Raw genomic sequence first — 15601 nt, 5'->3', positions numbered from 1 at the left:
CAGCCATTGTTGCACTTATATCCTTTAGGAAAAATCAGTTAGAAAGGGAAACATTTTTTCTTGAGAAAACTGAACAGCACACGAACATAAACGAGAAGAATTTGAAGCGTAATGTTTCAGGGTTGAGATTATATCGCATATTTTGAGTAACAATAGAAAAAAAAGCTATTTTTTTAATCAATATATTGTATATTTAAAAGAATTTTGAAAAAGGCAGTTAAAATTAGTTTTATGATGATGATTATAATAAAAGATATAGACATCTCAGTTTGACATGTGCTCAAACAATTACAGAATCTACCTCATCACTGAAATAAAACCCATGAAGGCATATACTGTATAAATGACATACATAAGATGTAAATAGAGACACACAAAGTATACCTGGCCTAAGACAGTACCCTGCAAGACCTCATATAGGATCTGTCCACATCAAGTTCAGGCTCCAGTCAATGCACAATGTGATAACAATGATACATGCAAGATGTGAAGACAATGTTAAATTCAGTGTTGTGTTCAATCTGTTGTAATAATTGCTTTTGTAAAAAAAATAATGAATTAATTAATTGTAAATATTGAAGAGAATTTAGCAAACATGGAACAGATGTTTATTTGCCATTTTCTGATATTGCCAATAACATCTTCATATATCTCCTGCTTTTATTAACTCTATGAGTGCATGGAATTCATGAAACTGCAAATAAATTAAGGACACTTAAAGTTTAAATCAATTATTTCTTCTACAAGCGTTCAAAGTTAAGGTTTTATATTTGTTTGTTTTTTAGCTATTTAAAAAAAAAAAAAATCTGCTTATATCTTTGCAGCCATGGCATGCAAACTGTATCCATTCAAAAGCTGCGAACACTGCACTTATTTAAATATATGGTAATGTAGTAACAAAGTTCATTTATGAGTGAGACTTAGATTTAAATAAAAAATATTACTACTGGGCAGTTTTAGTTATATTTATGTTAAAATTAATACAGCCGAATGGCCAGAGGACTAAAACTCGTTAACCCGGTAATTTAGCATTAAAAGGACGAGGCGAAGGAAAACATAACATCTCGCCTACTGGTAATGGATATATACATCCCAAACTGAAGTGAAGTAATTGGGATTATGTAGGAAGACAGGATGGCTTAAAGTAAAGGTAGTTAGTTGTTCTTTGATTTATTCACCAGATCGAATAAGGAGTGAAAACTACAAGACAAAAGAAAATGCACAGATAACTGTCATACCAAAGGTTGATAGGGTATACTGAAAATATATATAAAAATTATACTTAGTTGTCACTAATGCTATGCTACATCCTAGTGCTATGTTACCTCAGTTTCATTACATAAAACAACAAAAAGGCTAATGCTAAAGCTAAGCAACATGCTCTGCTACATCACAAGCTCTGAAGACATTTATGACACAAAACACCAAGAGTAACGCTAATGCTACACAGTCACTACATACTTATACTCCCAATAAATGCTGCAGCTACATGCTAACAGAATGAAAAAAAGGCTAACAGAACACCTATATTAGAATAGTTTACTGCATGTTTGGCTTTTGGGGACTCAGATTCTACATTGATGACTAAAGTTTTTGACAATTTGAGAGGCATGTGTTAATGTTAGCTTAGAATGACCAGTGACAAGTAGTGATGGGATAAATGAACTGAGGCATTGAGGGTTGTGTCGAGTAAAAGCAAGAGTTAGTCCGAGTTGGAGAGGGTTTGTCAGAATAAGTGCAGCAGTAGAGGGACAGTAGGAGAAGTAGGACTATGCATCTACAGTTGTTGCTGAGGATCAAATAGTGTAGTCTTTTAGATTGATGTGCTCTCTACAATGAAGGAAGCAGCACTTCACGGGGGAAAGCATTTTAGCTCACTCCACATCAGAATATAGCTTTAATTCTTCATAAAGTGTTTCTGATTCTGATAATGTTTGTTTTGAATATTATTGATTTAATAACTTCAGAGTGGTTTGTTAAGTAAGTTCACAAACAAAAATTAATATTAATGTTGGCCAGTATATCAAATATAAATAGCTAAAGTAGCCCTCACCAAATGTGTAAGGAGATGAGAAAGAAATTAACATAACAAAAAATGTTCAATCATATTTTCATGATGCTCATATCATGGTATATCATGTCTTCCCAAAATGATCATCTCCATCCTTGAACTTCATGGATGGATGGATTGACAGACAGGTGTGTGTGTGTGTGTGTGTGTGTGTGTGTGTGTGTGTGTGTGTGTGTGTGTGTGTGTGTGTGTGTGTGTGTGTGTGTGTGTGTGTGTGTGCTGCCTGCTGGTGGAGCATGTTACTTAATACACTGACAGCCTGGTTAGCTGTCAACCTCTCTGCTGGCCACACTTAGCCTAACGTTAAGCTAAGCAAACGTGTCAATGCGATGAGACTGGAGTATATTGATCATGGCTAACCTACGGATTTCGTTAGCCGTTGTGGTTGTTCAAAGCGTCCTGTACAAAACCTGCGAGGGTGAGTAGCTTACTGTTTGTTTTGTCCTTCAGCACAACGCTGCTGCTGCTGCCTTCATCGACGTAATGTGCAGCTAGCTGCTAGCTGCGTTAGCTTCAGTCTAGCCGAACCAGACAGTCAATAAAGCCGTGGAGAGGAAACCAGGTCATCCTTCATCTGTGGAAACACCGGGACAGCTTTAATAAAATGCTGTGTAAATGTAACAATAAACAATATCTTACTCTAGTCCTGTCGAGTCTGAAACTGAACATAAAAGGTTTGTATGGGTAGCATTGGCTGTCAGCTGAGTGATAGATCTGCTGTAAACAGAACATAGCTTTGGGAGATCGGATGGTCTGTACTGCTTTAAAGTCACTTCTATACAAAACACCATTTTATAAACATTCGACAGGACCTGGAGATGAAGCGTCAAACAATGATGCCATTAAGGATATGACTGTATGTGTCTGAATTATATAGGGCTCAAATGTCGATGTAATAAGGATGGATGTCCTCAGATTACTTTTAGGGAGGTACTAGTAATCTGATATCTACAGAAAATGATAACTGAACTTCTAACAATGGTGCTGCCAAGGTATTCAATACACAGATATTAAATGTGTTAAACCATGACTTGATGGACAGTGGGTTTATATTAAAGGGGAGATATTATGAAAAATCCACTTTTACAGTGTTTTGAACATTTATTTGGGTAACTTGAGTGTCTATTGGTCCACAAAATTGAAAATAAATCCATCCAGTCCTTTGTTTGTGGTCTGCATAAGACTTACCACACAGAGAAAAATGCTACGTTTAAAATTTTCTCAGCTTGTGACTTCATAAATTGGATTCTAGTAAGAAAATCCCCTCCCCTCCCCTGGTGTCTCCTCCCATGGACTCCACCTCCAGCCTAGAGCAAAACGTTTATATGCTGCTCTGCCATATTTATTGTCTCTATAGAGGAGTGATGTTGACCGGGAAAACTCGGGGGTCTCATCTCATTTAAAAAGACACACACCAAAACAAAGCTAAGTGCATCTGATCTCCTGTCAATCAGCTGTGAGTGGAGGCTGCCATCAACAAAGCTGGTTTCTACAGGGTCACAAACCTCCTCTAGTGCTTCATTCATGTTATATTTGGTCCAAAGCACAACACAGATTTTTCATTTAGAGCACAGGGGACTGTTTGAAAAAGGTGGAAAAGGGGTATAATATGTCCTTTTTAATTTACTACAGGCTAAGCAGGACTGTGAGTTAGTAGCTTATAGTATCTTTATTCAACATCCAGAATTTCTGAAAACTCAATGTAAACTAGTTTTTTATAGCCTTTTTTGTTTCTACAATAATTATTAAAGAGGCTTATTGTTTACTGACATAATCATTGTATCGTAACAGTTGTGGAAAGAGCTTTACAAATAATCTTTAAACCAAGAGATACTACATTTTTGGTGAAGAAGTAGATAGATACTTAGCACAGCTGAAAAGAAACCCAAGTTGTTTTGCTGTAATGATTGAATGGATCAATCTAGTACTGGGATGAAGTTGTGTTAAGAAAAGTGAGTACTGATTTTATCATTTTGGTGTTCACCCTCTTAAATAGTGCTTGAAACACATTTAGGTTACACTGCCTTTTTACTGTCACAGAGTGCAATGTAGTGTAAGAAAGTTACTCATCGCTGCTGTCTATAAAATTATGGAGCATGAAGTTGATAGTTGATGTTAGACATTTTTTACAACATGCCTCTTCTTCACCTATGTTGTGTAAAAAGTGTTCTGCAAAAGTGTTCTCCTCGCCTCCGACAGGCGTTACAGATCACTTTAAGCCAAAACAACCTGTCATAAGAACAGTTTCTTCCCCCAGGCTGTCACTCTGATGAACACTAAACAGTCACAGAGTGTCAGACCTGCTGCTGTGAAATAACCCTGGAACTACTCTGTCACTGAGAATGTACAAATATTATTTAATTTCAATGACCATCTACACACACTCTACTATATAAATACTGCAAAAGATAACTACCTCATGTCTACTTCATCCTTTTGCACTACTCACCACTGCACTATTATCTTATTTAGTATTGTACATATTAGTCTTTAATTACCAGTTTATATTTTTAGTTAATTGTTATTATTTAAGTTTACATTTCTGCAAAGAGAGCACAGTCTAAAGAACTTAAATTCCTTGTGTTAAACATACTTGGTCAATAAAGCTGACTCTGATAAAGTCTTATCAGACAGAACTGTCAGATAGCTGTGAACTGTCAAGTCAGAACATGCAGTGACGGCACATCGGTAAATGAAATGTTAACGGACTAAAACATTTCTTACTGGACTTACCAATAGGTGGCGCTATAAGAAATATTTAATGTTTGTAAAGAGATATGTTCAAAACTGGTTTCAACCCTATCAAGTACCGTTTGAGGCAGTTTGGACCATAGACATAATATATGTGTCTGTGATTTGGACCCTCTACGTTTGAGCAACAGGAACTTTCTATTTTAAGGCAAGACATCACATTTTGATAAGCCATGCCAGCCACACCTTTTGAGTTTTTTTTTTTTTTTTCGATGTTTATTGCGCTACAACAGTTTTGACGTGAATTGGACTAACCACTTAGAGGGAATTCATCCCAGTGGAGCCCTGGATAAAACCTTTTTTTCCCCTTTTTTAAACCAACATTTTCTTCCTGACTGACTTCCTGTTGGATTTGCAATATGGATCCAAGCTTTTGTGTAGGTCTTGGTATGGTCCATTTGCTTTCCATTTGCAATTTTTAAAATCCTAGGGTCTGCGTTCGGAATTTATGTCATTTGTAAAGTGCATTACTTAGTCATGTAGCCACGCCCACCAACACAATCCATATCAATCTTCTCCTTCAGTCACTATTATTTTCATGGCTGTTTAAGGGTTTTTAATGTCTGAAAAAACTACCTCCTATTTTGTGGTGAACAATAAAAAATGCCATGGCTACAGCTTTTGATGCAGGCCTTTAAGCTTAACAAGATAGTACAACATAAGTCCAAGGATTTTTTTCCAAATCCGCTTTCTGGGTGATATAAGCAACCTGGTAGGAAGGGCTAGTTATCTCTCATACCTAACTTCATATGTAAGGTAAAGTAATCCTGGGGAGCCTTTTTGAACATTTTAAGGGGGTTCTTTTGAGTCATTTCACAAGTGGCATCCACAAAATCACCAAAATGTCTTTTAGCACAAAATGTTATCTTCAGGTGAATTTTGGGGAATATTCAAGACCCCCATAATGCAAGTCATTAGAAACAACGAAAGAAAGCGAGGACCCTCCTGCATAACAAGAGTGTCCTCACTCCAGAGTTGGTGTTCTGGCCCTGATGAATCAGCAGCAGAACTTCATTGGTGATGTCCACTGTTACGAACATCAAACAAATCACTTTTTTTTCTCTGAGTCTCACAAAAAAAACCACTTTTTGATGTGTTAACATGACTTGTCTGTACGTTGGCTGTTTACGTGCATGGTTGTAAGATTTCTATTTGAAAACAATTGTCCCCATATACTGTAAATATACAGTATATGGACTGAAATACAGTATTTAGACTGAAATAAAGTTCAGTCTAAGTCTAAATTGTAGTTGTGCATCACAGGCATGGAAAATCTGAAATGTCTCATTTGAAGTCCAGTCAGCATTTTTCTTCCTTTTTTCTGCCCTGGATGTTTTGCCTTCCGTATATGACTACTAGCATCTGCCAATTAGGTGTTGGGCATTGTGTAAGACGAATTCAAAAAAAAAAAAAAAAAATAGAAAAAATGTTGAAATGCATTTACTGAATTTCCGTGTTTGACTCAGATGAGAGCAAAGTCCATGATCTGCATTTGTGTCAGCTTTTTTTCTTTCTTTTTTTTTACACATCCTGCACTTTGGCAAGGGCGTTTTGAATAGAGAATCCACTGGTGTGTTTGTCGGAGTTACTGGAATGTCACAGCATGTTTGTCTTACAGGATAACAGGATATATTCATCTCTTGAATAACAGCTTCTCATTTCATCTATTCTCCTGCATACTTTTACATAGTCTCTCCACTGGTTCTCTTTAAGGCCAGACCAGGTGAACATACCCCACCTCAGCTGACCTCTTACAATTCCTCTTCTCCCTACCGTTTTTTTGTGTTTTCGGCTTCTGTCTTTCCTTACTTTTTATTTTGGGCATCAGAAATTTTGCAAAATTTTGTTTTTGAATCTGGTTGCAACACAAAGGACACCCACAAGCCGAATTAATTATTTTGCAGACAAATTGAATACAATTTCTTTAAAAAAAAATGTAATCACAGACTCCAGCTCTATTACCTATCTTATATGTGGATTATGAGGACATTATGAAAGTTGGTACTAATTTGCATGATTGTTGTGGTTCTTTTTTTTTTTTATGATAAATTCATAAAATTCGTGTTTCTGTCTCTTCAGCTCTTTGGTGTAACTGCACCACTCCCCAGTGTGAGAAGACTGGTTCCCATTGTGAGACTGATGGAGCCTGCATGGCCTCAACTTCTTTCATCGATGGCGAAGAGCAGCACATACGCATCTGCATCACACGGGACAAACTTGTGCCTCCCGGACAGCCGTTCTACTGCCTCGGTGCAGAGGGTCTGCTCAACATCCACTGCTGCTACACTGACTACTGCAACAGCATAGACCTACAAGTACCCTCAGGTGTGGGATCTAGCCTTTACAGAACCAGTTACATGGAATTTTTATATCTCCAAAACTAAGTTTATATAGCTGTAAACACGGATGTAAATCTTTCTGATGACTTTGCTTTACCTTGAGTATCTTGTACAGGACCTATCCTAGGAAATTACATTTTTCTGTGTTTAATTGGTGGGCATGAGTGGGGGCTTTTGTAATGGTATCTGAAGCATCTCAGCGCCAGTAACATGTTTTTTTTCTCCACACTTTGGTGACTCATGGTTCCTGAGAAGTTTCCTGTGGTGTTTTGTACCGTAGAGCAAAATATTTTTAGAGGAAAGAATGTTAGCTAGGATACCATTTTCACAGCAAGTTGTCATCAGTATCACCACCACGAACAGAAACCACACGTTTATATGAAGCTTTAAACTGACAGTGTAAACTGTACATTTAAATTTTAATACCAAGTCGTCCCTCTTCCCCACAATTTATTTCCATTCCACAGTATGACAGTTTTGTTGTCCAGAAGTTATTTTGGTACCACAATCTGTAATGCTTGCACGAGCTGTAGGGACTTATGATATAAATTACCTAATAAATCTAAAATTATAAGAATTTTTTTTTCTAAGTTGAGGAGGAAGTTGTTGCCTGGTAACAGATCTTTGGAAGTTTTAAATGGTTTGAATTTGTAATTTTAATCTGTATGTATTTCAGTATGGCTACAAATGACCTTTAAGAGGAATTTTACTAGAGATTAAGGTGGTTGGAGGGTCTCTAGTGATAACTTAATAATAAAGGGCAGTCCATGTAAGACCTAAAACTCCATAAGGAAATCGCAAAGGAAAAGCACTGCTGAAAAAGAAAGCATTCAAGAGAGGAAATAAGCTGACCTTTTGCAGTAAAGTGTGACGCTTATCTTGTGCATCACAAAAAAGTCTTTCATTAAGGAGAAGTGAACACTGCTTGTGATGTTGCTGTAGTCAATAGAATTTAATGCCAGGTTTGAATTTGGATTATTTGATTGACCTTTAGCATTTCACTTCAAGCTGTCATCCCTCAAGGTAGTTTATATCAGGGCATGGAGTCAGTTTGTAGCTGTTGCATTTAAATTGTGTTGATTTCTTTGCAGTCACAACTCAGTCGGGACTTGGGGGAGGTTACGGTCCAGGCGGTACGTGGGGGCTGGTGGAACTGGTGGCTGTGATCGCAGGACCATTGTTCCTGCTCTGTCTGCTGCTGCTGCTGATTGTGTTCCTGTATCAGTACCACCAGAGGGCCTACAGTCACAGGCAGAGGCTGGAGGTGGAGGACCCCTCCTGTGACCACCTCTACCTGGCCAAAGACAGTACCCTGCAGGACCTCATATACGATCTGTCCACGTCAGGGTCAGGCTCTGGTCAGTTCATAATGACTGTGATAATGGACCCGCAGGCAAACAAGCATTTCTCTTTTTACACTTCTGCTGGCTGCGGCTGAATTTTTTTTGTTCCTTTCTGTTCTCTCTAGGTCTGCCTCTGTTTGTGCAGCGGACTGTTGCCAGGACGATTGTCCTTCAGGAAATCATCGGTAAAGGGCGTTTTGGGGAGGTGTGGCGAGGACGATGGAGAGGGGGTGATGTTGCAGTGAAGATTTTCTCATCCAGAGAGGAGCGCTCCTGGTTTAGGGAGGCAGAAATCTATCAGACCATTATGCTCCGCCATGAAAACATTCTTGGCTTTATTGCTGCCGACAACAAAGGTGCAAACACATGCTTCACATGCTTCCCTTTCAAAGAATGGACCGAAAAACAAAAAACAAAGACTGAATGTGTAATTTGTCATGCATTGATTCTATATTCTTTAGGCCTATCAATGTCATCTCTGTATTTTTGTCTCTTGAACAGACAACGGCACATGGACCCAGTTGTGGTTGGTGTCTGACTATCATGAGTATGGCTCCCTGTTTGACTACTTGAACCGCTACTCAGTCACTACTGAAGGAATGATCAAACTGGCACTGTCAGCTGCCAGCGGCCTCGCACATCTTCATATGGAGATTCTTGGAACACAAGGTAGTGCCTCTATAAATGACTATTTGTATATAAACTTGTTTTCCTGGCTTCTTCTATAATGTTCATCATTTAGTAGTATTTCATTATCAAACATTTTTAATTCATATTTTTTTTGTTGGCGTTTGGTTTTGAAGAATCAGGCGGAATAAGTTTAAATGCAATATTAGCAGTACAAATTCATGCTTTTGTTTAGAAGGTCTTTGGCAACAATGCGCTCACAGCGACATCTTCATATTACCACTACTGTCCAAATCCTTAAAACTATTAATTCATTTTCATTTGAACATCTTGTACAGTTGTTTTTGTTTCAGTTGTGGAGGAGTTTTCTTTTTTTTTTAATTAGTCAAGCCTAAAACGAAGGAAATTACATTTCTTTGAGGAATTTCCAGATTTTCATTACACAGAAAAATGGCGTGCTAAAAAAGAATTTCAGAAGACAGAAATAAATAAAGTGTCGAAGGTTTCTAAGGAGAGGGGGTGTCACCATGAGCATCGGTCAGAATGCCGTTTTCCATGACAATGAGACTGCATCATTTCAACAGGTTTATTTGGTCAGCTTTGGAGGTAATAATAGCCACAGAAAACGCACACATGGAATGTTTGACCATGGTGCTGAAAGAGTTTACCGTAAATTCCGGACTATAAGCCGCTACTTTTTTCTCACACTTCGAGCACTGCGGCTTCTACTCCGGTGCGGCTAATGCATGGATTTTTTATGGGGGACAATGAGCTTCTGCCGCAAAAACATTTGACTTCGTCACGTCGGATCTTAATATCAGTCATTTTGCGCTTCATGCACGCACCCTCATCATGGAAAACACACGGAGAAATACATATGATGCAGCTTTCAAGTTAAAGGCGATCGACCTGGCTGTCAAAGAAGCTAACAGAGCTGCTGCACGTTAAGATGACACTGACAGCGACAACAGAGACTGAGCAAGTGAGTAATGAAGTCATTCTGAGGCAGTGAATGGATGGACTTATTCTTGTGAAATATATTACGGTCATCCTTTTCATCAGCCGTGTTACAGACACCGTCGGCTAGGCTTCGTATTGTAACGGTTCATGTTGTAAAGTCAGTAGTTGATAATGTGTTCATAATTCCGATTATGTGGAGAGTCAGTGAATGCACCAGCGAGAACGTGTTGAGTGGCTGTATGAGAGAACGCTGGGGGAGAGAGTTGGATTGTTACGGCAAGTTACGTGTGTTGCTCTCTGCTGTAAACGGCGTGGTCACGGCCGACAGTGATCGGGTTAAGTAAAAGTTATTATTTGAACGCTCTCGTCGTCCTTTAACGTCCGTACGGACGCTACAGTATTTGCGGATGTTACCGGTAGCCTACGTCTGTGTAAATAGCTCCTGTTATAGCGTGGACACCTGCGGCTTATAATCAAGTGCGGCTTATATATGTACAAATACATTTATTTACTTATTTTTAGCCGGTGCGGCTTATATCCAGGTGCGCTCAATAGTACGGAATTTACGGTACTTAAAAGTAAAATATTAGAAAAATAAACAAGTTCAACTTAGAGTTACTTTCTAAAGGAAATAATTAAGTACTTTAGATAAATTAAAGTGGACTAGATAACTAAAACAGTAATGAAAAAACACCTTACCATTGCTGAACTGCCATCCCATGTGACCATCCAAACGTGAGTGACAGAGAGTGCCATCTTTCATGCAATCAAGGGGGAAGGGGGACACCAGGAAGTGTACTGAAGGGAGGTGCAGTATAAAGAGAGGGGACCTTTGCTTTAAGTATTTATCCTGCACATTTGTGTTTTGTTAGGAAAGCCGGGCATCGCTCACAGAGACTTGAAGTCTAAGAACATCCTCGTGAAGAAGAACTGCACCTGTGCCATTGCTGACCTGGGATTGGCCGTCCGACATGACTCTGCCTCAGACACTATCGACATCGCACCCAATCAAAGGGTGGGCACCAAGAGGTCTGTGTCAATCACACACCTGCTGTTAGATTAATCTCTCACTTACTGATACCCAGAACACCTTGTAATTCCAAATATTTACAAACTCTGATTGTTGTAACGTCGAACAGGTACATGGCTCCGGAGGTTCTAGATGAGACCATCAACATGAGACACTTTGACTCCTTTAAATGTGCTGATATCTATGCTCTGGGGCTGGTCTACTGGGAGATTGCACGCCGCTGTAATACTGGAGGTCAGGGTCATTTGTTCACTCTGAATATTCAACCTGTGTCTGTTGTTCTTTTGTCTTTTCAGTATTTATAGCTGAGAACCCAGCAGCACTAATCTGACCTCTACATTATCTCGTGTTCTCAGGTATCCACGAAGAGTACCAGCTGCCCTACTACGACCTGGTGCCCTCTGACCCATCCATAGAGGAGATGAGAAAGGTGGTGTGTGACCAAAAACTACGACCCAACATCCCAAACTGGTGGCAGAGCTACGATGTAGGAAAAAGATTCATTTCAACAATTTTAACACGAAAGCTTCATTCTAGTTTACAGGCAACATTGGATCTGTTGTGGATTTTGAGGAACGTTTTTTTAATTCTATGGTCACAACATTGCACTTACAAAATAATGTACTGATTTGTCCAAAACTAAACTAAAACATTTTTATTTTATTTTACTGTATTGATCCCTGAGGGGAAATAAGGTGTTTACACTCTGGTGAACATGCAACACACGCATAGACTTAAATATACTCATGGACAAACATGAGCGCTCAAGAGTGACGGAAATCAGGCACTGTGGAGCTGGTGGGGGGAGGGGGGGGGGACTCAAGCCGGCGACCCTCCGGTTCCCAATCCAAGTCCCTACGGACTGAGCTACTGCTGCCCTAAAAAAAAGTGTCTGTAAAAGCTAAAACTATTACTTTTTTCATTGACAAGAAAATCAAAAAAGGCAACATTTTCAACAGTCTTTCCATTCACAGCTGTGAAGCTTACCTGTGCCGTGACACAATGTTTATCACCAGTGCACTTTCGCTCAGTAGTGCTGGCTAAATTGCTGTTCATTAAAACTAGAACCAAAAATATTAGCTGGTTTTAGCTTGACCTGGACTTAAAGGTATCAAGCTGTTTGTATTTATAGAGGGCACATTCATAACAGAGACACTGTTGGATTTGGAAAGTGGGATAGAAGGAGATAAATAGAGACAAACCTCAATGAATAAGACTCATAGCTACAGTGTCAGTAATCATGGTAGAAATGTGTAGTATTGGCAGTAACAGCAGTATGATAATAGACAGATCAGAGCATGTGTTGACTGATGTTGGAAAGAAATGCACTAGGTCTCCATCAGATAGTTTGTCCAGCAGAAAGCACTGATAAGTTTATGTTACCAACTGTCCATTTCATTCACCGTTCATTCAGAAAAGAAAAAAACTTGTTTTATGATGTGATGTTTTTAAGAATTAAATAAGTCTTATTTGCAACAAAAACCCAGCACTGCTTGAGGTCATCCTTAAGATCCTCAAACTGTACTTGTATGGGTCAATATCACCAGACCTGTTGAAAACGTCCACCAAATATGCTAAATATCAAACCACTGATGGAATGGTCCTGGTTATTTCTGAGGTGTTTTTTTTTTTTTTTGCATGTGTAACTTTTGTAATTAAATGCAAAACCAAGCCTGTCCTGAAACCAGGTCTTCTAAAAGAAAAGGCTTTTGTAAACTTATTATAACAAGACTTAATCCGTATCTGCTTGTGTCCTCTCCTTTTCTAGGCTTTGCGGATTATGGGCAAAATCATGAGAGAGTGTTGGTATGCTAATGGTGCTGCCCGCTTGACAGCCCTGCGCATCAAAAAGACTCTGTCCCAGCTCAGTGTTCAAGAGGACATAAAAGTCTGAGCTGAGTTCTTAGAAAGTGCACTGATCGAGACCCGACTTCTGACTGTGAGAGAGGAGCCGGGCCTTCTACAAGGAACGCACAAAGTCAGAGATTATGGTGGAACGTCGCACTTTGTAAAATATTACTTCATAGACACTCCTGCCAGTTTTGAAGCCACTTGATTTCTGACAAACCCTACCTCGCTTACCCAGCCAAACTACCAAGAACACCTTCCCTGTCTTGTCTCAGCTAATGCTGCCCTACCTGAACCTTTTTGTCCTTCTCTACACTCCAACACTAACAAAAAAAAACTGGATTTCCCATGTACTTGTATGCAATAGCAGAATATGTAATTAACTTCTTTAGATTTTGAAAATCAGTCGTTATATTACGTCCAAGTCCAATTGATCACTGTCGCTTAGTCGTGGAAAAAACAATATTTTTGCTCTTTTTAGTGTTTAAAAGGAGGCAAGCTGGGAGATTTTGGAGTAATTCTAACCTATTTTGTTATCCTTAGAAATGATTAGATATTGTTATTAACATATGGATGTTTCTGGGGTTCTTGTGCAGGTTTCTCGGTGTAACCTGCAGCGCGCAGACATGTATAGTGTGTCTACTACGACTGTGCTTTCGTTGTCTGCTGATAACTACGTGAGCATGTACAAAGCAGTTTAGGGAGTTTGTGTAAAAACAGCATATTGACTTCCAACACACTGTTTGAGGCTTCAAAGAACCTGGAGTATTAAACATGATTAAGCCTTTGGACGAACTGCCTGGAGCTCATCCAATGAGTTGTTGTACACCTCAGGTTTTCCTATGCTAACTGATCCCGCCCCACCCCTTTTTATTTTAGTTTCAGTATAGAACTGTCTAGAGTGAAAATGAACATCAAGGATTTATTAAACAAGGACAGTGTTAAAAGCAAAGTGTTATACAGCAACTTGATACTTAGTGTCCTTCTTGACAGCTGGCATCAAATTAGGAGCCCCAAAGATATTTGTAGTTTGAAGATGTTATTTGGATGCAGCCACTGTCTCTTGATCAGCCCACAGACTAAATCCTGCCATTAGAGCGAATGTTGCTCCAGTCCCTCAGATAAGCTGGTACACAAAACGTTTTTTCCTTCGCTACAGCCAGCGCCATTTATACTGTACCTGAAGTATGAGCAAAAAAAAAAGTTTCATTTTTGAACTTTTCTAAAGAAAAAAAAAACACTAACTCCAGGAATCTAAATGATGGTTTGCTCTCGTGTTTACTTTTCTTTTTTTTTTTAATCTGTTAAATCGATCTTAAATGTTCTTTTCCCCTCAGGGTGCATTCTCCCTGGCCAAGTACAGCTACTGCACATACACTAGCTTTTTAAGGAAATAGTTGTGTAAATAAGACGGTGAAATGTTACTTCATGTTGATGCTTCGGTCATGTTTTAGATAGTTGAGTCTTTTATACTGGAATTTTGGTTGTTGGTTAACAAAATGCAAGACTTCTGCCTTGCTGTTTGTAGACACAATTATGTACCAATGAACTTTCTGACCTCTGGCGGTTACCGTTGGTGTCAGAGTCTTCTTATGTTGACCTTCTCCTACAGCTCTTATATTACTGCAGATTAATTTCTGACTTTAATGGATGTTTCCATCTCCCAGCTCCTCATGTCCAACATATATTACCTCCTAAATGTGTAACTCATATGTGGGTTGTTTCCTTCAAGCTAACATTGTCAAAAATCACTGTCTGCATTTATCAGGTAAAAGGTGCACTTTTGTCTTCAGCTGTATGCAAAATCAACAGGTACTGTTTGTGTCGAGTCTTTCCCACATTATTTATAATTGTATGCTGTGAGTCCCTGTGGAAGCCTGAAAGCCCACAGTGTGCACTACTACTGACCTCACAGCACTAAAACCAAATTGTTCACAGAGTCATCTCTGGTTACCATGGCCTCTGGTGTTTAAGATCACACTGTTGAAAATGAAATTTTTTGCAAATCATGCCAATAGGTTTCAGTATACCTTAAACTGTAAAAAGAATCTTTTGATTTGGGTGAAAGAATGTTGAAACTGAATACTACTGAAATGTCTCAATGTTGTCCCAAAAATGTGTTTGACAAATACTTGTATTTATAAATGAAATGTTAACTGCACTGTATTAAGTCTTATAGGATGAGTGTCAGAGCCAACGGACTGCACTTACATTGTCGTCTTTTCTCTGGAAACAGTGGTGGGCACTTCTTTTGAACAGGATATTTAGTGTCAACAATAATCTCACACTAAAGGGGTATGATTTTATTTTTATTTTTTTTACTGTTCCTGATTAACAAACACAAACTTCATTGTTTATTGAAGTTTTTTAATGCCTTGCACTAAGTAAAAAAGAAAAGAGGTTATTGTATTAAAGGTGGTGACCACAACAGTCTCAGACACAACTGCATCCATGTATAAACCCCTTCAGGACTTCAATCATGATATAATAAAAGCAATTGTTTTTCCTATGTTGTGTGGTGGTTTTTTACCATCTGTTTTGGACAGTTCCACACTTGGACGAGCAAAGACTAAATTGTGTTGAAGCCACTTTAAAGCAAGTCACATGACTCTTTGAAACTGATCCCTTGTAA

The 15601-nt window shown here is 38.7% G+C and overlaps 1 protein-coding gene across 1 annotated transcript; it reads left to right on the top strand.

Annotated features, from left to right (window-relative positions):
• The first annotated feature begins 2270 nt into the window (after nucleotides 1-2270).
• Nucleotides 2271-15478, top strand: LOC306823157 (activin receptor type-1B-like). The gene is made up of 9 exons (XM_079342549.1): nucleotides 2271-2489; nucleotides 6902-7147; nucleotides 8253-8519; nucleotides 8630-8860; nucleotides 9006-9173; nucleotides 10964-11120; nucleotides 11231-11355; nucleotides 11478-11608; nucleotides 12890-15478. Exons 1-9 carry the CDS (start codon nucleotides 2423-2425, stop codon nucleotides 13013-13015), a joined length of 1518 nt encoding a protein of 505 aa, XP_079198675.1. The 5' UTR covers nucleotides 2271-2422; the 3' UTR covers nucleotides 13016-15478.
• Nucleotides 15479-15601: the final 123 nt, after the last annotated feature.

This window comes from Symphodus melops (assembly GCF_947650265.1).
Source record: "Symphodus melops genome assembly, chromosome: 4".
NCBI classification, from domain to species: domain Eukaryota; kingdom Metazoa; phylum Chordata; class Actinopteri; order Labriformes; family Labridae; genus Symphodus; species Symphodus melops.
This window is presented reverse-complemented; position numbering and strand designations above follow the sequence as displayed.

Excerpts from the sequence above, each read along its gene's own strand:
- LOC306823157 (XM_079342549.1), top strand. The coding sequence starts at position 2,423 with ATGGCTAACCTACGGATTTCGTTAGCCGTTGTGGTTGTTCAAAGCGTC. Across the intron at positions 11,356-11,477 it reads ACGCCGCTGTAATACTGGAG|GTATCCACGAAGAGTACCAG; the intron begins GTCAGGGTCATT and ends TCGTGTTCTCAG. Across the intron at positions 11,609-12,889 it reads ACTGGTGGCAGAGCTACGAT|GCTTTGCGGATTATGGGCAA; the intron begins GTAGGAAAAAGA and ends CTCCTTTTCTAG.